Source organism: Mytilus californianus, unplaced genomic scaffold, assembly GCF_021869535.1.
Source record: "Mytilus californianus isolate M0D057914Y unplaced genomic scaffold, xbMytCali1.0.p SCAF_10, whole genome shotgun sequence".
NCBI lineage: Eukaryota > Metazoa > Mollusca > Bivalvia > Mytilida > Mytilidae > Mytilus > Mytilus californianus.
The window spans coordinates 35,962,289-35,987,403 of record NW_026262582.1 but is presented as its reverse complement, the minus strand read 5'-3'; the positions used below and the strand labels follow the sequence as shown (position 1 = coordinate 35,987,403).

The following is a 25,115-nucleotide window of genomic DNA, read 5'->3' as shown; positions in this document are numbered from 1 at the left end:
AGCATTTTGTTTAATTCATGTAACCCTGTATAAGTTTTATCATACACTAACAGGACACTTTCTGCTATGTTACACTTGTACTGCATTTGTAAAAGTCATATCCACGAAATGTTCCGAGAAATGATAAAGTTTAGAAGTGAAATTGGTCTAAAATTAAGATAAAATATAAAAAGCATATGATATGATTTCCGTGCGCATAAAAAGTCTTTCTGGGATAAAGCACGCCCAATAATCTTAAAAATTATCAACAGCTATTAAGGATCATGATAACAAAACGTTTGAGCTATCAATTTCTCTGCGCAGAAGACATTTTTACCTCCGACGACAAAGAGTTAAAACAGTGCTGACAAATAGTTGAAACACTGCTAACTAATAAAAGCACATCCTCCGTGACTGTGAAAGTTATTACCACTGTTTAACTCATTGTTTTGTTATGACTTACCATGATCAATGAAAGCTTTTATTACAGATTATTCATAGAAAAACATTAACCGACAATAATTTTGTCTTAGTCTGCATGGTATATATGAGAAGGACAGAGCGGTATACAAGTGTCTCCTTTTCTATTTAATTTATTTACTCATTACACGAATTGTTCATATGTAGAAACATTTTAATTAGGTCACTTTAATTATGTCAAAAGGTGGCGATAATAATAACTGACCATCGATCGTATGGTATTTAAATATGTATATTAACAATCTGAAAACGTTGAGAGTTTTATGTAAGATAACGAATAACACGTAAATTTGTTAACCAACAAACTCTTGTGAATGTTTTTGTAAAGTTTGTCAACAGCCATAAAAATCCCTCAGTACATATTTGCTGTTATAAATTTCCAAATGATTTTAAACTAAGGAACATATCGTCCTCATGCATAACTCTGATACCTTGTCTGGGTATTGCTTTACTTTTGGTACTATTTGGTTTTATTAGCTTTTCAAATGTTTGCATTTGGTTTTGGGCTCTTATATATTTGGCTTCGTGTATCACTGAAGAGACAATAATTGTCGAAGTGCATCTAGTGAAAACAAAAATTGGTACCATTAATGTTATTTTGACAATAATGGTGAGTAGCAGGCGGAGCTTCCGTTGGAATAACTTTTTCCATTTTAAAGACTAATTTCTGTTGTATAGTCTGAATGAAAGAGTGACATATATCGTTAATAACGTTCAAAATTGATAATAATTATCGACAACAGGAAGACAGATGAACAATCCAAAGTTCCTTATTGCAAAAATTCCAATCGTTAAAAAATCGCGCAAAATAAATATATTTTGACCAAAAGTTGATATCGATATTTATGCTTTACATGTTTCGCTCCTTTTGGAGTTCATGTGATTTCCTCAGTTTGCCTTGATTTGTCTCTTCCTAATAAATTTACGAGATTTGACCAAAATTTATCACAAAAGGACGATTAGCCATTTGTTATTGTCATAAGTTTCTTTTCCGACGTTGATACTTTAAATGTAGACTATATACTTATTCTAAATAATATATGAGTGCTGGTAGCGATGGTTTGGGCGTAAATAACATATTGTTGCATTAAGATATAATCAAGAACTCTGGTAACGTCAATCGCTGAATCGAGGAATCCGTTATGAATTATCAAAAAAGTACGTATTAAGCTCCTTCAAATTCATAATATGATGTATAATGAAAGTCTACGTGACGTTAGATGCCACTTTTCCGCATTCGAATCCAATACCGTTAAGTTTTTCTTTTAATTAATTGAGTATTGTCTCAAGGGCATTTCTCTCAGATGACCCTCTTTTCCTCTAATGTGTCATAACCTGGTGCGGCTTAACACATAATTTGTATTTAATACCAGACATACAGGTGGTTCCACACGTAGAGTAGGATCTGCTTACTCTTCAAGAGCAACTATGATCAATCCTGTTTTCGTTTTGATCAGATTTTAGGTTTCTATGTTGTGTTTTGTGCATTGATAGACTGTTGTTTGTCTTTTCGTTTTTTTTGCTATGATTTTATGAGTCTCTCTTTGACTAAGGAATTTTGATGATTTCTTCGGCATTTTCCCGCCTCTTTTTGATTATTCTGTAAACATCTTTAAGAGAATAAACTACCATTCCTGTGCATATAATGATTTTTGAAGTTGGAGCAAAGCACGCCTATCACTTTAAGAATTATCAATAACTATTAAATATCATGATAAGAAAACGTTTGAGCTATCAATTTCTGTTCGCAGAAGACGTGTTTTACCTCTTCCGACGACAAAGAGTTCAAACAGTGCTAACTAATAAAAGCACATCCTCCGTGACTGTGAAAGTTATTACCACTGTTTAACTCATTGTTATGACTTACCATGATCAATGACAGCTTTTATTACAGATTTTTCATAGAAAAACATTGACCAACAATAATTTTGTCTCTGTCTGCATGGTATATATGTGAAGGACAGAGCGAAATACAACTGTCTTTGGTTTTGTGTAATTCATTAACTCATTGCACATATTGTTCACGTATAGATATATTTTAAATAGGTTATGTTAATCATGTCAAAAGTGGTGATCATAATACTGACCATTTAATTGTGTGGTATTCAAATATGTTTTTTTACAATCTGAAAAAGTTGAGAGTTTTATGTAAGATAACGAAAAACACTTATGTTAGTTAACCAACAAACTATTTTGAATATTTTTGTAACATTTTCAACAGCCATGAAAATCCCAAATTACAAATGTGATAAACATACCTTTTAGTGTGGCTTACCAAATAATTAAATGTGTTTTCTCCTTGTCAACCATTTCTGACGTTTCATGTCTGAACTTTCATATACCTGTTTCACAAGATTCGACCCTTTTGGAATTCCCTTAGTTTCTGTTTGATATCTTGATTTGTCTCTTCCAAATCGATTTACGAGATTTGACCCAAATTTATCACTAAAAGGACGATTTACTATGTATAATTGTAAAATTGTAATAAGTTTTTTAAGTTTTTACTTAAAATGTAGTCTTTATACTTATTCTAATTAAGGCTGGAGCTCTGGTAGTGATGGTTTAAGCGTAAATAACACATTGTTGCATTAAAATAAATCAAGAACTAATGTAAAGTCAGTCGTTTAAAATATTTCTCCTTATTTTGTCATACTTATATAATCAATATAATATGTTCATATGAAAATGTTAATTTTCTGGGGAAGAAACAGTAAAAAAGTGCATACTAAATGAAAAGTTATCTTTCGACAATTAACCAATTTTTATAGTTAAGTGTTATTGTGTATCGTTAATGAATCCGTTAAGATTATTAAAAGAGTATGTATTCAGCTCCTGCTGATACTCTTATGATTTACAATGAAGGTGTACGTGAGCTTAAAAGTAAATTTTCCGCATTTTGAATTAAATACCGTTAAGTTTTTTTTCTTCATTTTATGGGAGTTTTTCCAAGGCATCTCTCTCAGATGACTACGGATATGTTACAATAGGCGTTAGCAATCTTCTGTCCTCTTTTCCTCTATCGTGACATAAGCGGGTGTGTTGCTCATTTTTTAGTTTTCTTTGTTGTGTTTTGTAGCTGATGAATATAACACTATGAATTTCGTGTGTCGAAAGACTTTTGTTAGTCTGTTCGTTTTTTTGCCATGATTTTATAGGTATATCTTTGACTAATGAGCTTTTTTCATTGTTATTTTCCTCCACATTTTTTTTTAGTTTGTAAACAGCTTTAAAATGATAAACAGGTACATTCCTGTGCATATAATGGTTTTTAAAATTGGTCAATATAATGCTGTTTACATCATATAGTATCACGTTGTGAACTAAAGATTTCTACATTGTATTTACATTCTTAAATGACGTTTATATAGCAATAAGGAAATACTTAACTTAAGCTACAGGTGGTTTGTATGAACGTGAAGTCTTTTACAGGACACTGTCTGCGGCAAGTCAATCAAAATAGACTAAAAACAAAACGCAAACATTGGCACCTTTTTTTTCTTTATTTTTCGATAGACCTTGTTCATCGATCTTTTTTCGTTACCGATTTGAACAACCTGGTGGGTTTAATATTCGTTACACATACAAGTTATGTAAACGTGTCTGAATACCTTTGAGTTTAAAACATAGATCATTCCATATTCTATTGAAAAAATTGAAAAGTTTATAAAACTGATCTCACACGAGATGTAATTTCTATCTAGTTAGAAGAGGGTAAGGACGTAGAATGTCTTTGAATGATTATAAACGGAAAGTAGGAGTAAGAGTTTCTACTTGAATAACTACTTGCACAAAATCGACAACACAGACGAATTGCCATATTCAATGTATTGCAATCATAATCTATATGACAGGAAATTAAATGTATACATGAATAAGAAAGCAGACATACATCTAAAAGGCATTGAACTTATGGTCAACAAAAGACCGGGAATGAAGGTTGAATAGGTAGCACATATTGGATTACTAGTATTTTAGGTATTTGAAGGTGAGTTTCGTTTAAAGATATGTTCGGCTATTATATATATATCAAGTAGGTTTTGATGACGCAGTGTATTTTTGGTAAATTAGATTTTTAGATGACTCTCGTGTTTTTGTTGTTGTTAATTTTTGCATTGGTAAGTTTTGAAAATTAAGATGTTTATGTCCCTGTAGTTATCCTAATGTGGTTTAAGGGACTGACAGGATTTAACTCACATTAGTTTTTTTTTGAGGGATTTATTGACAAAAACATTTTAATGTATCTAAGGTATCTAAACGTTGTTTCGGTAAACCATTAAACTTTTTTGATTTCCGTGTGTAATATTTTTATGTGGGTTGTGGTTGCTGGAAATCGTATATATATCACGGGGTTTAGACAACACTAAACAATCATTTGATTACCTAAACTATCTTTAGTTTAGTTTTGCTTTATCTCAGGTAATTAAAGTTTCTTTGTGTATTTTTAGGTGAATTTTGTGATTTAGGATGTTTTAAACTGCCGTGTGTTGCTTCACATTCATGAGTAGAAAATTTTAATTGGGAACAATATTGATTTTATGACATGACTGAATTTCCGCAAGTAAAATATTTATGTCAAATATTCGGTCTTTTATATTTGATAGATGTAGTAATTATTTACTTCCAGTTTACACTGTAATAATTACATGCTAATGTTTTCCGTCAGATTACGTTTTTATGGTTGCTTGCACTCCCTCACGGAAGTAAATTGATGCCAGTTTCAAAGTAAACACATACGTAAAACGGCACACTTTCCTGGTTATGTCATCTGTTGTATTACTTAGTATGTAAAAATCTTTAACCTTTATTCCGACCAGTCTTTTCTTTCGTTTCATTACTCCAATCCGCATTACGTGTATTGTTTTAATGAATAAAAACTAAATAACAAACGTTCACTTAAAAGGTTTAATCATTAAATTAAATATTACTTAACTTTTATGATAAACACAGGAAATTTGTTAAATATTGTGAGCGTTAAAGGTAAGAACTGTAAACGCTTGTATTTGTCCACATTAATATTGCTAAAGGCTTAACTGATTTAAAATAATTGGATAAAAAACAACTATTTTTATCAATTTTGAATTTTCTGCGTTTTACCTCTTATCTGTCCGAAAATCTGAAACGTGTATAAAGTATTGTGCCCATCAAAGACAGCTTTTTATAGAAACAAACACAGTAATAGATAATAAAAGATCGTTGGATAGAATCATTTGTGAGCAAGTATTTCAGAAATCAAAATTAAAATTTGATTTTTTAATTTTTTAAAAAGAAGGAATGTCCAATAGACACAGTAATACTGCTTTAAAGACGTTTTAAAATTTGATTAAAATCACAACTGATGCCAAGTCTCATCACCGATTTTTAAGATTCGATTTACAATTTATATACATTATTTGAGAGTAACCTAAAAATCTTTATCAGTTACCTTTGCTTGATTTATTTGTAGGACGTCTTTGTCCATCATCTTTTAGATGTTCATAATCTACTGTAGCTTTTCCTTTGAATTTTGTTTTATTCAATTGATCGTTTAACACATGCTTCTTTCTTTCTTACAAATTTCAGAAATATTCAAAATATATCTACACATTTTCTTAACACACCAACCTTTGGTTTATCTGAATTATGTAAAAAGAAAGTTATAGCCCTGCTAAAAACAGTTAAAATTATCATTGCAAAACATTCCTGATTTCATAATTGAACTCATTTCTCAATTGTCTTATCTCACCACAAAAATACTCATTTCTCATTTGCTTTATCTTCCCACAGAAACAAACAAATGATTGATAAAAATAAACAATTATTACTTTTTTACCCAAATGATTTAATTATTCAAATTGTAGAAATGTGCACCTTTTCCACAAAAAGCCACTATTGTTTTATGGCTAACGATAAATTAATTTTTTCTTTTACTTTAACCACATAATTTTATAATACAACAATAAATTGATATGTATCGCACAATATTTATATTGTATTCATCACGCAGTTTTGACGGATTGCCTTGTTGTCGTTGATTCATTGTTTTGCTATTTCTTCTTATAGGTTTATGGAAAGTATATCTTAGATTTGCCAAAAGTATATAGAAAATTGTGGATCAAACAATATGGCGGGATGTCATATAATCCGAATAGTAAGTTTTTCATACATTTATCTTTACTGCAGTCAGGTGAAGGTGAAGGTGATATGCTTCTAAGGTCAACAAAAATGTGCTGTTAACCGTTATGAAAATACATGAAATAGGCAGACCTACTTCATTTGAACTTTGGTGCATAGTTGTCTCATTGGCAATCATACCACATCTCCCTTATTTTTATATAGATAATGATTATGACCAGAAGTGGGAAGTTTAGCAAGCTATAAAACCAGGTGTAACCTTTCATTTTCTTTGGGAAATGCCCGTACAAAGTTAGGACTAGGACAGTATGATAGTTGATTTGATTTCGTTCCGTTGGTTGATAAAGTCTAACGTTTGATTTTATAGACTTCCCCTTTTTGAATTTACATTTGAATTCAGTATTTTTGTGTAAATGTTTTTTTAAAAATATATCGAATTTCATGTAAATGCAGATATTACTACGATTACGTATCTATATGTATCTCATTAAAGATACCGAGCTATATGTATATTTGTACATCTGTGAAGGTTAACTGAAAGGTCAAGTTTGTTTTGAGGTTGTTAATTAACATGCAGTTGTTCGATGCACTTTGACAACAACACGGAAACACAGACGACATTAAAAGACAAATAAATCTCTCAGGAATTTACTCGTATATTTAAAAAAAAAAAAAAAATACTAGCGTGTGATTCAGGACGTTCCTGTCGTTACAACATGCCACATGAATGACGCTAAAATGAAATTTTCGTCAACGAATAGATCTAAGGAACATGGTATTTTTGCGCTTCCTTTGTTTTACTATCCGATCCACCTAAAAAAATTTGTATAGAACTAGCTTAATTTGTTGTCTGCTCTATGGTCGGGTTGTTGTCTCTTTAAAAAATTCACCATTTCCATTCTCAATTTTAATAAAGGCGACAGTAGTATACCGATGTTCAAATCGCTTAAATCGATTTGAAAGAGACAAATCAAGGTAACAGACAAAACCCGATGGAATCGCACGCACTTGAAATGGAGCGTCGATAGAGTAAGCGTCTCCTGGTATGCAAGCATCGTCCGTCATTCGAATTCAAACTCAGTCAAAATGTCACAATGGGTATAAGGACATCACAGTAACAGATCAGACGACTATACTGTATCTAAAATGATCATAAGGTGTCCTTATTATGTACAATTACATGAACTAAATAATCTCATCAACGTTATTTATTTATTATTTAGTATAGGTCTCATTCATATTCATAGAAGTGGCCGAGTTTTCATAAAAATAAGATGTTGTGGTGCGATTGACTACTTTTAAAAATGTTAGGCTTTAGCGGATATTGAGCATATACACTAAGTAAAATAAAAGCATATACAAAGCTTGTTACAAATCTTGATTTACTATTCAATCATATTTGGGATTAATCATGCGCACGATTTATTTCAGAACAAAATTGTTCGAATTTTGGGCCAGTAATTTTGGGGATAGCTTTTCATCCCAATATTTTACTGCGTAAAAATCTTTTGCGCTTCAATATATAGATGACGCCGTATTTCATTTTTTGTATGTGTGTGTGTGTGGTTGAAGGTGCAGGTTTTTTTCTCTCGTTTCAAACAATTTTATCGACTTTATTTAAATACAAATTATTTTTCATGAACCATATTATACGAGCAAAATTTTGTTTTTGAAACTTGATGTCTTATTTGCCCCTCACACACCCCAATTTTGAGCGGAAAAACAGTAATAGTTCATTTTTCTTTTGGAACTGATTATTTTTGTCAAGAAATTTAGAATCAAACAATTTATTTTAAAAGACCCACGTCCCAAAACAAAAGATGAACAGTCGGAGCCTAAATGATTGTCAAGAAGTATATCATGAAATACAATTAAAGAAGTTAGGTAATATATCTAAGCGCAACAAATAAAAAGTAAAACGACCAAGTCTTCCTACAAGCCAAACACTAAAATATTAATAGAAAAGTTTTGGTTAAGTACCTTGATCTCTTAGGGCTATGTCAAGGGTAGCGTTGTGAACAGAGAATGATATAAAACTTAAAGTACAGACTTTACGAGGCAAAATAACAAACTGATAATGATTGCTCGCACCTACCTGAAAAATGTTGAAAGTAGTAATAATTCCAGGCGAAATAACAATCCTGAAAAACATCTTTTGATTTGATATATAGTTTTTCCATTCATGCAGAGACACCTGATATTGATTGGAGGTATATACATAGACTTGCGTTTCGTCTACAAAACGAACGACGCTCGGATAAAAAAAAAATCAAAAGCCCAAGTAAAATACGAAGATGAAGAGCATTAGGGACCCAAAATTCCAAACGATTTTGCAAAATACATAACATGGAAACACTGTGGTCGATATAAGACTGTATACATTACTTTTTTTCTTATCAACAAGTTAAATTTTGTTTCCAGTATCTTCGAAGTTAGTGATAGAATATAAGCTAGTAATATTAAATTGTAGCTGTATTTTATCGTCTGTAGTATGGATAATTATATTTTTCGGTTGAGTTCTTTCTGAAATATCTTTCTCATTCGTAAATCTTTCACTCACGGAGATAAGAAGGAAAGGTATACTAATTTCTGTCCCTCAACAATACTAATATTTAACACTTTTGTTTCTTATTTACCTTAATATGACATGTGAAATACAAGTTTTATTGTACAAAAAAGGGCCGTATCAAGTATATATTTCATATACGCACAGAAGTACTGACAACTAGGCCGGTGATTAAACTATATTTGACCATTTTACCTAATTGAGGCAGAAGTTAAGCATTTAATGTTTTGCAACTGAAAGTTTTGAAAAAAGAAATTGAAAAAAGCTATTAAAAATATATTTTGTTGTCGTTAATTTGAAGCTATCTTTGCACTAGGGCAATACCGTATGATATTTTACGCTAAATATTTGTTACGTTTTGTGGGAAATATCATATAACTAAACAATACATGGAACTCTTTTTGATGAGTGTGTATTATTATATCTGGTTAAATTGCATCTCCAAAATAATATGATCAAAATTAGTAATCACCGTAGGTAGTCTTGAAATGCTTAAGTATTTTCTTACAAAGATAAAAAGTTGTTAAATTTGTTTAGTTTCTTTCAAAGATAAAAAGTTTATATATTTTTTTTAGTTTCTTACTAAGATAAAAAGTTGTTATATTTGTTTAGTTTTTTTACAAAGAAATATCTATGTTAAAAAAGTACTTGTAAAGTTCTGCATAGACGTTGTGTCATTTCTACTTTACCTCAAAATAAAGAAGACAAATGATGTCAAATATAAACTTTTAAAAAGTTATGAAATATTATGTTTTGTTATTTTTAGAGATGAAATCATGTACAATTCATGAAAATACAAGAATAATAAATTAGATCATGATATGTTTTTTTATACATTATAAAGACAAAAAAGAAGAGTAAACACAGATGCACAATAACAATGTAGGAACATAGACAAATGCAATAAACTTTATGTATTCAGATATTAACATATAGAAAAGTAAATGGTTGAAACATAATACCTTCTTGGAAATTACATAGAATTTTTTTTTGTCTACTTACAAAACGTGCATGTAATAATCATGTGGTTACATTTATCATATAGTAACATATACATATTTATGCCACAAAAGTCATTGATCGCGATTTGATATGTCATATATATGTAAGTACAGAACTAAAGTGTTAAATATTACAAAAATGAAAGAAAAAAAATCGTTCTTGTTTGTTTATCCTCTGTTATCCCACACACGTAATTTAGCAATAAAATTATAAACATCTGATAAACAGAACACGACTCACTTTTGTTCATAGTTTTACAATGCTGGGATTTTTTGTACGTAATACTACTTGGCAGACGATAAGATGATTTTTTTCTTATTCAACAAATAGTGTTTTCTTGTAACAACATTAGTATATAAATAACACATAGCTGAGAGGGTGATAGAGCAGATTGTTCCCCGAGAAAACATTTTCAGCTGAGGCTTTGCCAAGGTTGACATTGTCTTTTCGAGGGGTAACAATCTGCTCTATCACCCTCTCAGATATGTGTTATTAAATTCATTATACTGAATGTTCTGTTATTAATGTCTATTAAAGTTCAAATTCAAAGTAATAAACTATGACGTCTTGTACATAACAACCATCCGTATTTAATAAAGCGCACACTTGATCAAGCGTCTCTGTGAAGAATAATAGAGTATTAACCATAGGATAGAGTAAATTGTCTCCCTCGTATCAACCGATCAAAATCTGGCATTTTGACATGACGCATAATAATAGCAAATGTCCAACATATATACAATCGAACTACCACTCTCTGTATTTATGGGTTTGAACAACCCCCTGCTTTCACAATTACAACAAAACCATTAGAACATTCTTTCGGGTCCCCAGTTTCGTAACTAAGCATTCTTTATTTGCAAGAATTGCCTTTCTTTTAAGAAAATTTATAATATTCATATATCTACAATAAGAAATTTGTTTATGATTGAATGCATAATTTGGACCATGAACCATGAATAACAACTTAGTCACTAATTATTGAATATTGTTTTTTTTTGTAATGGTCAGCTTGTGTTCAACTGACGAGTTTGAATGTCCCTTTGGTACCTTTCGCATCTTTTTTGTAATACACATGTATAACTAAAAATCAAAAGTGTAAAAAAAGACAAAAAAACAACAAGGTACATAATACTAAAAAAAGATAGACTTTTTAAGGTCTGCTGAAAATAACCAAACAAATATCAAACGCGCTATAAAACTGAAAACACCAAGGGGCAATAGAAAACAACAGTTCATGAAAAAACAGACCCAAAAGAAAACGGAGAAACGGCAACCAACAGTTTGTAACCTAACCACAAAAAACCATAAATTGTGCAAAATAACCCCATCGAAAAACTGGGGCTGAACTCCGGTTTTCCAAAATGACAAGTTATTTATACTCTACGAATGGCACCTGTTGTCAAGTCTTACTTACGAATTAACATGTCTCTGACTTTCATATGTTTAGGTTTGGGCGTTCGTGATGAAAGTAAATCTAGAAAAGCACTTCGGACGTTCGAAATTTATAAAGTGCTATTTTCATTTACTTAACTTGAATGACTGGTAGACTTGATAATGAAACTTGGCCTCATGTTATCTGATGTTGAGAATGTAGTGAAACATATCCTTCATGAACTACAAGACTACGTTATTTGTATCTTTTCTGTTTTGTGCTGTTTTCTCTGAATGTAAAATAATAGGTACACCACCTTGGTAATGTTTTGCGTTCGAAGTGCTTTCTGGATTGACCGTCAACAAGAACTTTGAAAATGAAAAAAAAAGATAAAAGCCAAGGATGTTCAACAATCATGTAAGGTCAACTCTGTCGGAAGGTAATTCATTAGTTGATAAACGAAAATTTTGAGAAAATTATACCAAATAGGCCCCTTTTAGAAAACATAGACCCCGAACCGATATTAATTTAATTTTACAAAATATTGAACAACTAAGGCTTAATTTAATTTTGACTTATTTAATTTGAATTTTACTTATTTAATGGTTTAATGATCGATGACTTATACCGTAAAAGTCATTATTTTAACAATTTATGGATATCTAAAACGCAATTTAAAGAGCATAACGATTATCTATTCTACAAAAGTATTTTATGATTCTTTACACCTATATATGATTTATATTTAACACCTACTGTTGCCCTAAATTTATACTAGGTTTCATTTTGTTTCGCAAAGAACAAAGAGTAACACAAGTTGAAGAAAATTCATTTGCTTTATTATGAATTAACCATTGAAAGATTATTACTAAAGTAAAGGCTATGTTATTCCCTAGGTTATTCATACTCACTATAAGATAGTGTTATAAACTGGATGTTTGGCCCTGTTATAGATTCGAGATTATAGTTGATGTGTTTCCCTCAGTTTTGGTTTGTGACCCGGATTTGTTTCAGTTAAATCGATTTATGTCTATTATACAGCGGTATACTAATATTGCCTTTATTTAGCTGTATTGGTCCTGAAGAAACTACTGCTAACATGGTAAAAAAAGAAACAGCCAGGTATAACACTTTTATAAAATAATTCGAATTCTTCGATTAAACTAAGAAACTTACCGCCAATAAGATACAGGAATTCATATTTGAACTCGTCTTTTGGTAGTCACGATGCATTTTTATACGACCGCAAAAAACTTTTTGGGATCGTATAATGGTATGATGTTGTCGTCGTCTGCGTCGTCGTCTGCGCCTGCGTCTGCGTCCGAAAACACATTTGTTTCCGGATAATAACTTTAGTTTAAATAAATAGATCTCTATGAAATGTTTTTAAGAAGGTTCAATACCACAAAAGGAGGGTTGGGATTGATTTTTGGGATGATGGTCCCAACCGTTTAGGAATTAGGGGCCCAAAAAGGGGCCCAAAACAAGCATTTTTCTAGTTTCCAAACAATAACTAGTGTGTAAGTGTATGGATCTCTCTGACATTGTACCACAAGGTTCCATATAACAAAGGGAAGACTGGGATTGAGTTTTTGGCTAATTGCCCAAATTATGTAAGAATTAGGGGCCAAAAAAGGGCCAAAAACAAGCATTATTCTAGTTTCCAGACAATAACTTGTGTGTAAGTGTATGGATCTCTCTGAAATTGTACTACAAGGTTCCATACTACAAAGGAAAGGCTGGGATTGAGTTTTGGGGTTATTGCTCCAAGGGGGGTTTAAAAAAGTTTGGGGGGGGGAATTTTTTTCCCAATTTTTTTAAGGGAATCATATTTTTTTTAAATTTTTAAAATTTCGAATTTTTGAAAAGTTTCAAGAAGAAATCTTTAATTGCACAGTATTGGGCAATGGATTTATAAGATCTTTCACCACCTTTTTTTTGTGTCAGAAACCTATATTATGTCAAAAATTTGATCACAATCCAAATTCGGACAGTATCAAGCTTGAATATTGTGTCCAAATTTGCCCCAACTGTTCAGGGTTCAAACTCTGCGGTCGTATCAGGCTGCGCTCAGCGGAGCATTTTATTGTCAACATTGATGACATTTCTGATTTCTCGTCCAATTACTTAAACTATGCTTATTCAATTCATTTTATCTAGCAAATATAAAGTAGCTCGGAAGAATTAAACAGACATTTCAACCATTCTTACTCCTCAATCGTCTGCGTTCTGATTACTGGTCAACGGAAATGAAACAGTGAAAATAATCGAAAATTTTACTTGGAAAGGCTGTGAAATCTTTCCGTTTCAAATCGTTACAAAACACAGAACATCAATTGGTCTTTTTTAATGTTATTTTAAGTAAGAAAATATGATAAAAATTTATCTTGAGCGCATGATGCATAATGATAGGTCCAAAGTTAGGTGAGGCGTTAAAACAATTGAAATCGGAAGTACATGTAAACGTCCCGTATTAGCCCATGGGCTAATGTGACTTTTTCAGTACTGGACCAGGACGAAAGAAATATTAAATCATGAGTTATATCAACAGGGCAACATCATCGGTTTTGCACATGCTGATTTGTCCGTATTAGAGCTTATTTGCTCGTATCGTATGATAAGATTGTATATTGTCCGGAATGCTGACTGGCATACATTTGAATATCTTGTTACTGAAACAGATCAACAATGATTTTTTCCCTTATTCATTATATGAAAATTCCCGAAACATGTTAATGGTTTGCAAACGCTTACCCAACACACACTGACTATACTTGTTTTGAACATTGGTATAGAGCTTTTATTTATCGAGCCATGCAAAATCAAGCTCGTGATTTTAATCAAATGTAAATACAGTTTGCTTCATGTTTTGGTTTTTTTCTCTCGATGTTTTGGTACAGAGAATTTTGACAAAGAAGGAAATATATTAGATCATATCTGATTTGTTTATGTTTTATATGAAATCTGTAATTTTACCTAAGTTTCTTATTCACATGTGTGACATTTCACTAATTGTGGACTCGCACGGCTGGTGATGCATGCGCAGCAAGAGACACCTTTTGCGTTTCTCTCAGTTATTGTTCGTTAACTTGATATTCCATCTAAATCTATTTATAGAATTTGAACATCGATCAGCTACTGTCGCCTTAATTTGAACATCAATAAACTACTGTCGCCTTAATTTGAACATCAACAAACTACTGTCGCCTTAATTTGAACATCAATAAACTACTGTCGCCTTAATTTGAACATCAATAAACTGCTTTCGCCTTAATTTGAACATCAACAAACTACTGTCGCCTTAATTTGAACATCAACAAACTACTGTCGCCTTAATTTGAACATCAATAAACTACTGTCGCCTTAATTTGAACATCAACAAACTACTGTCGCCTTAATTTGAACATCAATAAACTACTGTCGCCTTAATTTGAACATCACTAAAATACTGTCGCCTTAATTTGAACATCAACAAACTACTGTCGCCTTAATTTTAATATCGAAAAACTTCTGTCGCCTTTATTTGAACCATGTCTTAACAATAATTGTATTTTAAACGAAGTAGCATGAACCTAAATTGATATGTTATTTTACCGTGTTTTTGTGTGCTAGTGATTTTGGACTGTCACTTTTTATATAACTGTAGGGTACATTGTTTCGTTTTCCCTCATTCTGTAGAATTATGATTAGAATGTTTGCAACAGCCTTGAAATTTTAGATGAAACCAGCTTTTCAAATTTGATATCCTTTTAATGAAAGCTATTTACATTAACCTTTTAAAGAATTTAAAGAATTGAAACTACAACTTTCGTTTAATTAATCCTTTATTTGACTAGTAACTGAACTTTATGAATGTTATTGAAGCTACCTATTCTTGTCGAAATGTAAAAGTTTCAAAATATATATAATTTCCTATAACATTTAAAGTAAACACATATCACATACTTCATACATATATTATATATGTGAAATGATCGAGCAAAATACTGTGAAAATTCAAAACTAATGTATTTTTCCAAACATTTTTGTCTGACTATCAACAACAATATTCAGTTTTGCAATATACTTCTGAACTTAGGGTAGATGATTTATAAAATAGAACTGCTCTTGTTTCCTAAACCCAATCTATACTAACTTTCGTTTATATATCACTGCTGATAGTCTGTTGTATATTCCGTCCAGTATTGAATAACATCAATGGTATCAATTTAGTTTCATCAATAAATGTCTCTTAAAAGATACCCCAGGCCAAAATATTTGAAATCCAAAACCTATTAAAAAGTTGAAATTGAGCGATGATTCTCTTTTGACAAAGGTATTGAAAAAAAGCTTATCGTGAATGATTATCGCGAACATTTAGGTCCTTTTTGGTGATATAGCTCTTCAAATGTCTCGGTTCTTAGACATCCGTTATGTTCAAATACTAGTATTCAGCTTTGAGCGTTCCTGATGAAGGTAAATCCAGAAAAGGGCTTTAGACGCATGCAATTTATAACATGTTGTTTTTATTTTTTAGATTGGGTTTATGAGTTTATTTACATAATAAACGATTAATCATGAGTTCAGAATGGTCTAGTAGAGAGCAATTGCAGTACACTCACTAAGTACAATCTGGCATATCAATGAATGATATGTGAACAACACTATCAGGAAACTGCACACTCTAGCTATACAACAAATTTGCTTTATCATACTCAGCTAATTAATATTTGGATAAACGTCGTCACATCAATTACAGTAAAACATGAAAAGGAAATATAAAATTACCAAAATAGACGGTAATACAGTTGTCCTGTTTAAGAAGTCATACATAATTTCCGAATTCTAGATTACAATTCTTGACTACTGCTAATTATCGGTTTCATACTTTGAGCATGTTGGCATCTCATAATTTCCTAAATATTTTGTTATCCCTTTTGCCTTTTTACTTTGCTATAAAGCAAAAAAAGTTACCAGTCAAAGCAATATATTTCCCTTTTTTTTAAATACCATCTTAAATACATTAATTTCAGTGAATCATTTTGAACTTCTTGTTAATGGTACAGATTTATAATGATTTTTTTCAATTACACTTTATATGAAAATTCCCGAGACATTATTCCCGGCCAAATTTTCTTTCTTAATTAGTTTTATCTGCAAACAAGTCTTTTTAGACTTTTTCATTATTTGATTGTATTTTAATGAATTGTTGGAAGTAACCCCATTTTTTTATACAGTTGTTTAATGGTTTGCCCTATATATTTTTATGCCCTCGCAACGGAGGGGGCATTATTTGTTACTCTTTTCGTCTGTACATCCGCCCGTCCGTCCGTACGTACGTCTATGTGTACGTCCGTACGTCTCAAAATAAGTTTCCGTTAATAAACTTTAGTTTGCCTCAACCAAATGTTATGAAACTTATACACAAAACCACAAAACACAGATCAAGTTCAAATTTGGGTTGCATCTCTTTTAACGTTCTTCAGTTATGTCCTTTTATAGCGTTATATGCCAGCGGAGGCATCATCTGTGTCCCATCTTTATCTTCCTGACGGTTTTGAAATTTTATCCTCAATGCTTTTCAACTTCGTACTTTATTTGGCCTTTTAACTTTTTTGATTCCAAAGTCACTGATGAGTCTTTTGTAGACGAAACGTGCGTCTGTCGTACATGAGGTTTTTTATTCCACTATTTAAGTGAGACATAATATGAGATTTCTCTACGTAACAAATAGTTATATACAGGTATCGTCAAATACAAATATAGTTCTGTGTTTCTGTTGCTCCGTTTTGTTTCTCTTATAGTTAATGTGTTTCCCTCAGTTTTGGTTTGTGACCCGGATTTGTTTCAGTTAAATCGATTTATGACTATTGACCAGCGGTATACTACTATTGCCTTTATATAGTACTTATAAAAATATTCTACTGAAAATAATATGGTACTATTTTTATGCAATAAGTTGAAGGTATTGAATCAGTACTACCATATTAGTACAAAATTAATTATATGTGGTGTGATTGTCAAAGATAACTATTAACCAGAGGCCAAATCAGGAGAATATAAACTCAAATATATGTCATGGGACGGCCTTTAGCAATAAGAAAAGACCCATGTACGTTTTCATTAATGCAAAGTCAAAGTACTTAAAAGGACGCATGCAAAACTAGCAGTATTGTCAAATGCAGCAAACACATTCTTATAAATGTATGCGGAAATTCTGATTTATGTTATATGTACAGAAACAACAGTGGACAATTTAACGGTAAAGTTCTGTAAAAGTGCTCCTGTAGATCCTCACAAAGAACATACCTACATCGAATAAACACCTGACAAGATAACAGAAGTTTCGACAAACGTTAAATATATATGACATGAATAACCCATAAAAGTCATATGTTTTTCACCTGTTTGATTTTTCCTTGATTATTTTAAGTTATGATTCTATACCTCGGTTCACTCAGTTTTAACTGAAGTTTTGTATATGTTTTTGAGTTAACAAACTAATTTAATGCATATACAAGATAATGGCAGCTAACATAGAACAACGATAATTTCTTTTGATATATTTTTCGTAATATATGACAATAAATCGCAAACGGATAGGAATACTTTATTAAACCAATTATTGGAACATGAAGGGCATGTTACATATAATGATTACAAATAGGCATTAGTAAAGAAACAATACTGCTAACGCTTTTGATAATATGAAGTTAACCATAGCAGTTGTTTTCTTTTTTTGTTTTTTTTTATAACATTTATTACAAATCAAAGCCACAGTTATTGTGATAAAGCAAATGTCTTCTATGTTCACATGGAAGAGGCCAAATAAATCTGTTTTTGTATCGAGATTTTTGAATTATAACATATTCTTAAAACAGAATCTAACATAACTGTTCGTTGTTGTTTGATTACTGGACATTTCATAAGAAACTGAATTTAATCTTCAATTGAATTTAAAGAACACAATTTACAAAGTCTTTTATCTATGTCAATCTTTTTATAATGACCTTGCTCAATAGCTAATTTAGGAGCTATAATTCAGAAATTTGTGAGGTGCTTTTTAGTTTTAATTTTTTTTTATCATGACTAAGGAAACCAAAAAAAAAAGCTGTCAACTGAAATGTTGTTGATACTAAACGTAATGTAAAAAGTAAAATCACAAAAAATACTGAACTCCGAGGAAAATTCAAAAAGGAAAGTCCTGAATCAAATGGCAAAATCAAAAGCTCATACACATCAAACGAACATTGTTTTGCTGTAAAAACAATAAATATAACATTACTACTTATACAATACACCAGATACTACACTCGGACAGGGAACAGGTACCATTCGGAAATATCTTATCCCATTTTCAGTCGTAGTTATGAATAAACGAGGATGTAGGATGAACGTCAAGTAGACAGCAACACAACCACACAACAAACCAATCAAATGAAGGGGTCACCATACGGTCTTCAACAAAGGAAATAGTAGTATATCTCTGTTCAATAGTCATAAATCGATTTAACTGAAACAAATCCGGGTTACATCCATTTCATTTGAACTTTGGTTGATTGTTGTCTCATTGCCAATAATACCACATCTCCTTTATTTTATATATAAAATAATCTGAAAGTAATGGAAATGACAAAATGCAGTGATTGAACAACAACCGTATCCTTATAACTATTATCAATTAGTCTATTTATGTAAATGAACAGATTTATAGACAACTTCCTACCTTCTTAGTTTTGATATAATATTACTGTAAAAAGCTGGATGCGAAATACACATTTTATCAAATTCCTGACCGTGGATATTTTTAGACATGTTTGTAATAGTTAAAGTCTTTTTGACAAGTTAGAGGTTTAGCTAGCTATGAAATCAGGTTTAATTCACCGTTTCCTACATAAGGAAATGCCTGTACCAAGTCATGAATATGACAGTTGTTTTCCATTCGTTTGATGTGTTAGAGCTTTTGTTTTTTCCATTTTATAAGGGTCTTTCCGTTTTGAATTTTCCTTGGAGTAAGGTATTTTTGTTATTTAACTTTTTTCGAATTATTCTTGTCATCTTGACCAACAGTATTTTTTTCATTTGATAAAATGATCTCTACCTATTGATTTCATTATGTTATTGTCCTGATACCTTTCATGACTTTTACTTCCATATGCATACAGCAATCATTAAATATCTCAGACATTTGTAATAAATTTATCAAAACTTATGGTATTGCTGTCCACACCTAGCATTACTGTAATGATCAATATATTAATATATTTGACAATATTTGAACCCGCCCTGGAAAAGACAAATAATTATCACATCACACATATATATATATATATATAAGGACGTAGTTGAAAATAGCTTATTTAATTAATTTTCTTATTCAATTAATTTTGCATCTCATATGTAATCATTTTTAATGCGTGTCTAGTAATTTCATATCGACCATTTTGTTTAACAATGATTCTACTTTCCTTACCCTGATTTCATGGTAGATTTTTTCATGTTTACTAAGTCTATTATAAAAGTTTATTTTTAACAAATATAGCTTTGTTGAAGTAATGGAGATTCAATTGAATAGACCATTTAGAAAGAGAGACGAAAGATACCAAAGGGACATTCAAACTCACAAGTCAAAAATAAACTGACAACGCCATGGCTAAAAAAGAAAAAGACCAACAGATAAACAACAGTACAAAAAAACACAACACAGAAATCTAAAGACTGAGCAACACGAATCCAACCCAAAACTGGGGGTGATCTCAGGATCTCCTGAAGGGTAAGCAGATCCTGCTCTACATATGGCACCCGTCTCAAATATAATCCGATTTTGATGTGTGTCCTTTTATGTGATGTAATCTATTTGATTGACCACTGCTAATATATTTGTTCTTATAGTATAATTCCAATATCAATGTATGCTTATTTATTACAAAATAAAAAGGCTATTTTATAGCAACGTTTCTTTTAAGGGACCAACCTCCTTCTCTTATGTGATTTCTAAGTAACTTTTATTAAATTCTCTGTTAAAGAATTACAAATTATTAATAAACAAACGTTCCGACTCCTTCAAGCAAAGTTGACCTTTCATGAATTTGGCTGTACGTTTTAGGTTCCTTTTGGTCATAAAAGCTCCTGTACTTTTTATGTATTTATACATCCTGGGCTTTTACATATTTGCGTATGAGCGTTTCTGATGAAAGTAAACAAAGAAAGCCCACGAAAAGGAGAAGGTATGAAAATAGCAAATATTTGGCCCATAATATTGAAAAAAGAGTAAACTTATTCAAGTCTTTCAAAAATATGATTGAGAAATGAACAGGTTGATATAAACTTGACACTTGGTCACTTGCGATGTAACTATGACGTCATTGATATGTCGCTATTTATATATTTGACCTAAAATAATATTCCTCTCACTCGCGTATTTTTGTTTTGGTCAAAATGTACAGCTTTACCCAAAGAAAAGAATTTTACACACAATAACATCTTTGTAAAATACATTTTGTAGCAACACATTTTTTGGGTAAAGCTGTTGCTCATATCTAAATATTTGATGACAAGATATCAAAAGGATTTTACTTTGGCAGTATATGCTGTTTTGCTCTATATGTGAGAAAATTGAATCCCTTATGCCAATATCTAAGACAAAATTCTAAATTATAAATACCGATGTCCAACATTCTAATGTCTTATGATCACATTTGGTAGATTTATAATACTTTTATTTTTTTTTTCGAATTTAATGGCCTCATCATACTTTGTCCCTTATCTTAATTCTCACCATGAGTTAGAACAATTGAAAATTATAACTTTAAAATTTAACAATCACGATAGCGCATGCGTAGAAGGCGATTATAATCGTTACGAAGCACCTGCTCTAGTTTCGTTCGAGTTCATGCTATTCCAAGTGTTCTCCAATTGACATTTGTAAACTGACTTCGTATTTATATACGTGTGATATATAGCATTTGTATGTGCTAAAATTAGAAACTGAACATTTATATTCATGCAAAGAACCCATTACAACATTCTACCTTTGTTTTGTTTACCTGTCGTGTTTAACAATTGAAGAGGCGTACGAGTTCAAGTATAGGTTTTATTTTGCATACATATCAATATAGAAATGTACTTATCACATATCGAAAACGAGGCCCGATCGAAAATTTCTCCTTAGGACAACTAAAAGGTTGCATGTTATGGTTTTAGCATTCCTAACGATGATAAAAAAAAATCACTTAGGACGCAATGGATTTAGTAGTGTTTATTTCATTTACTAGCACTGGGTCGATATCGCTGCTGGTTGACTTTTAGTATACGAAGGTATCATCAGCTCAATACTTAATGCTTCGGTGCATACAACCATAAAATTTCCTATTGACGAATTAAAAAAAGGTCTCAAGTCCCTCAAGCAAACCGGACCTTAGTTGAATTTTGCTATTCTGTTTTGGTCATTTGGTCAGATAGCTACTAGCTAGGGCGTTTAATATAATCCCAGTGTGATAATAAAAACAGTTTTCTACTGATCGGAATATGTTCACAGATGTTTGATACATGGTAAAGACCTACCAATGATATCAAGCTTTTAATTTGGTAAGGCAGACACGTGTTTTATCGACATGGAACTCACCGGTGGCCAGTTAAACAGAAAATATATTTTGCATGATATGTTTCATATTTGTAGCCTTTATGCAAAACGATTATTTAATCATTGCAGTGATCCAAATTCGTTCTACAAGTAATTGACTTAGTTTAACCTAAGTCATACATGATATCATAATATGTCATCCTAAATCACATATCATTTACGTTTTGGATGTGTTTGACAGTCGAATTGGTAATAAAATTGTTCATTCATAGAAACCTGTCTGCACTAACATACCATACTTCAAGGTCTGTATAATGCTCTTGACTTCTGTGAAGTAAAATATATTGGACACTGTTTAATAAACAATGAAATAAAATGAAATGATTTAGCATTAGTACTTTTAAATCATTTACTCTTTCCGAATTAGCGAGTAATATTCTTAGTGTGAAAAGCTATTTGTAACAAAATTTCTTACGTGAAACATACTTTTATGTTTGGATGGTCAACTGCTTACCCTGTCGACACATCGAGTTGATTCTGGTGCTTAGATTGGTTCGTTTTGCTTATACTTAGATTGTCATGCAAGATTCTAAAGGGTATTGGTTATCTTTCCATTGTTGTGTTTTTGTTATGAAGTCTTTCTACGAATTATAATTTTGGATCTCAATTGTATAATAATAATACCTAACTCATAGGGAAATTTAAAACGGAAAGTCCTTTATAAAATGGCAAAATCAAAATCAAAAACTCAATCATATCAAACGAATGAAAAACAATAGTCATATTCCTGACTTCGTACAGGCATTTCCTTATGTAGAAAATGGTGGATTAAACCTGGTTTTATAGCTAGCTAAACCTCTCACTTGTATGACAGTCGCATAGAATTCAATTATATTGACAACATTGTGTGAGGAAAACAAACAGACATAATATGTAAACATGTCAAAAACGAATGGAAAACAACTGTCATATACCTGACTTGGTACAGACATTTCCTTATATAGAAAATGGTTATTTAAACCTGGTTTTATAGCTAGCTAAACATCACACTTGTATGACAGTCGCATAGAATTCCATTATATTGACAACATTATGTGAGCTAAACAAAGAGACATAATATGTAAACATGTCAAAAATTGAGGTACTGCAGTCAACATTGTAATATAATCTTAATCACTATAAATAAGAAACCAAACTATTTCAACAAAGAAACAAAAGGCATAAAGACACTCTATAGACAAAGTACATCAACAAAAAAGAAAGACAAGAATACAAAATTGACCATAGCACAATAACAAGAAAACATATGGTTGACACTGCCAAAGATTTCTTTTTGCTTTACACTCTTTGTCTGCGTAAATGATTCCTTTATCAAATAAATTGATGACTACAAAATCTCTGTACTGTACGAACATCTTTTAGCGACAAATTTTGTAGGGGAGATAATTGAGACAAGTTACTTATATAAAAGTGATAAAATTTAAATTCATACACTTCGTCTTTCATTAAGGAATAATAAGCAAGTCAATATTCATATTGATCTTAACGACGAAAACAAAAACATGTTCAAATTTCTTATTAAATTCCGGCGGCAGTAGTTTACCGATTTTCAAATCTTGTAAAGTATATGTATACTAAGGGTAACAGTAAACTCCCTCAGGCAAAGTTGATCTTATACATTCTTGGCTTTCAAATATTCGGCTTTGAGCGTTCCTGATGAAGGTAAATTCAGAAAAGCTCTTCGGACGCATGAAATATATAACGTGTTGTTTTCATTTTTTAAACGCTAAGGAAGAGAAAGCTTCAAATTATCATGTCCTGGGACCATACTTTTGAATGAATCAATCTTTAAGAGACACCTGTTAATCATAAAGGTTCAACGTTTGGATGATTATGGTTTTAGAAAAATAATTCATTCGTCTAATGTTGTACGTAATAAGAAAGTTATGCTATTACAGACATAATTCATAATTAATTATGAACTATCAACCATAGCATACTTCTCCTTACATATTCATCAATGTGCCTGATATGAAGGTTATTTCAGACACGTATTCTTGGCACTGGAATAATAATTTTGCCTATGAGGTCGTTCATGTTTACATTGACAACGTCACGTGCGCCCTTAGTTTCTGACGATAATTTTCTATCTCAAGCGAGAAGCATGATATGAAAAAGTATCACAAAAAAAGATCAAAAGAAAAATACACAAAATAGCGATAACTAAAGGCAACAAACAAAACCTGACGGAAGTGCACGAACTCCAAAACCTGACGGAATTGCACGAACTCTAACGAATGAGGTCAGTTGCGTCGGTAGGGTAAGCCTCTCTGCTATGTATGCATAACTTGCCATATTTATGCAGTCAATATGACACAATCGGGAATAGGACACAATCGGAAATAGGACACATCGGGAATAGGACACAATCGGGAATAGGATACAATCAGGAAAAGGACACAATCAGGAATAGGACACAATCGGGAATATGACACAATCGGGAATAGGACACAATCGGGAATAGGACACAATCGGTAAAATTACAAATCTCCTCAAAATTACGACCATTTTGATAAAAATTGTTATATGATATCATATTCTTTATTTTTAATTTTGCATAATTATACTCATAAAACCATTACTTTATAAATTGTTTGTATTTATTTGACAATGTTTGATGTTTTGTTTTATTTTCAGGTGACAATCACATTAGTATTAGTATTATCGACTCAAGCTGTAACTCATTTTAATCAAATGTGGAAAAAAATATTGTAAGTTTTTTTTATATTTTGTATGAAATAAGGTTTTTTGGATGAAAATCAAAAATGATATGCAAGTATTCAATTGTAAAACGCAATTACATTTCTCACTGTTCTGCCAAATGGACAAAGCACATTGAAAAGTGACATATAAAACTGTTTTTGTCTACTAAACTTAACAGGTAAATGAACCAACTGTAAACCAGACAGTGATCTTTATTTTTGCGAGTGGAAAAATGACTAGAGTTTGAAGCGTTGTAAATATGTCAAACATAGAGCTTC

The 25,115-nt window shown here is 31.3% G+C and overlaps 1 protein-coding gene across 3 annotated transcripts in view; it reads left to right on the top strand.

The window, feature by feature from the left end:
* LOC127718034 (uncharacterized) overlaps positions 1 to 25,115 on the top strand; it is a 55,999-nt gene that overhangs the window by 10,128 nt on the left and 20,756 nt on the right. For all 3 annotated transcript variants that reach the window (XM_052223928.1, XM_052223929.1, XM_052223927.1), the window contains exons 2-3: positions 6,499 to 6,586; positions 24,772 to 24,845. In XM_052223928.1, the coding sequence (XP_052079888.1) occupies positions 6,560 to 6,586; positions 24,772 to 24,845 (101 nt within the window). In that variant the 5' untranslated portion in view covers positions 6,499 to 6,559. The remainder of the gene's footprint in view (positions 1 to 6,498; positions 6,587 to 24,771; positions 24,846 to 25,115) is intronic.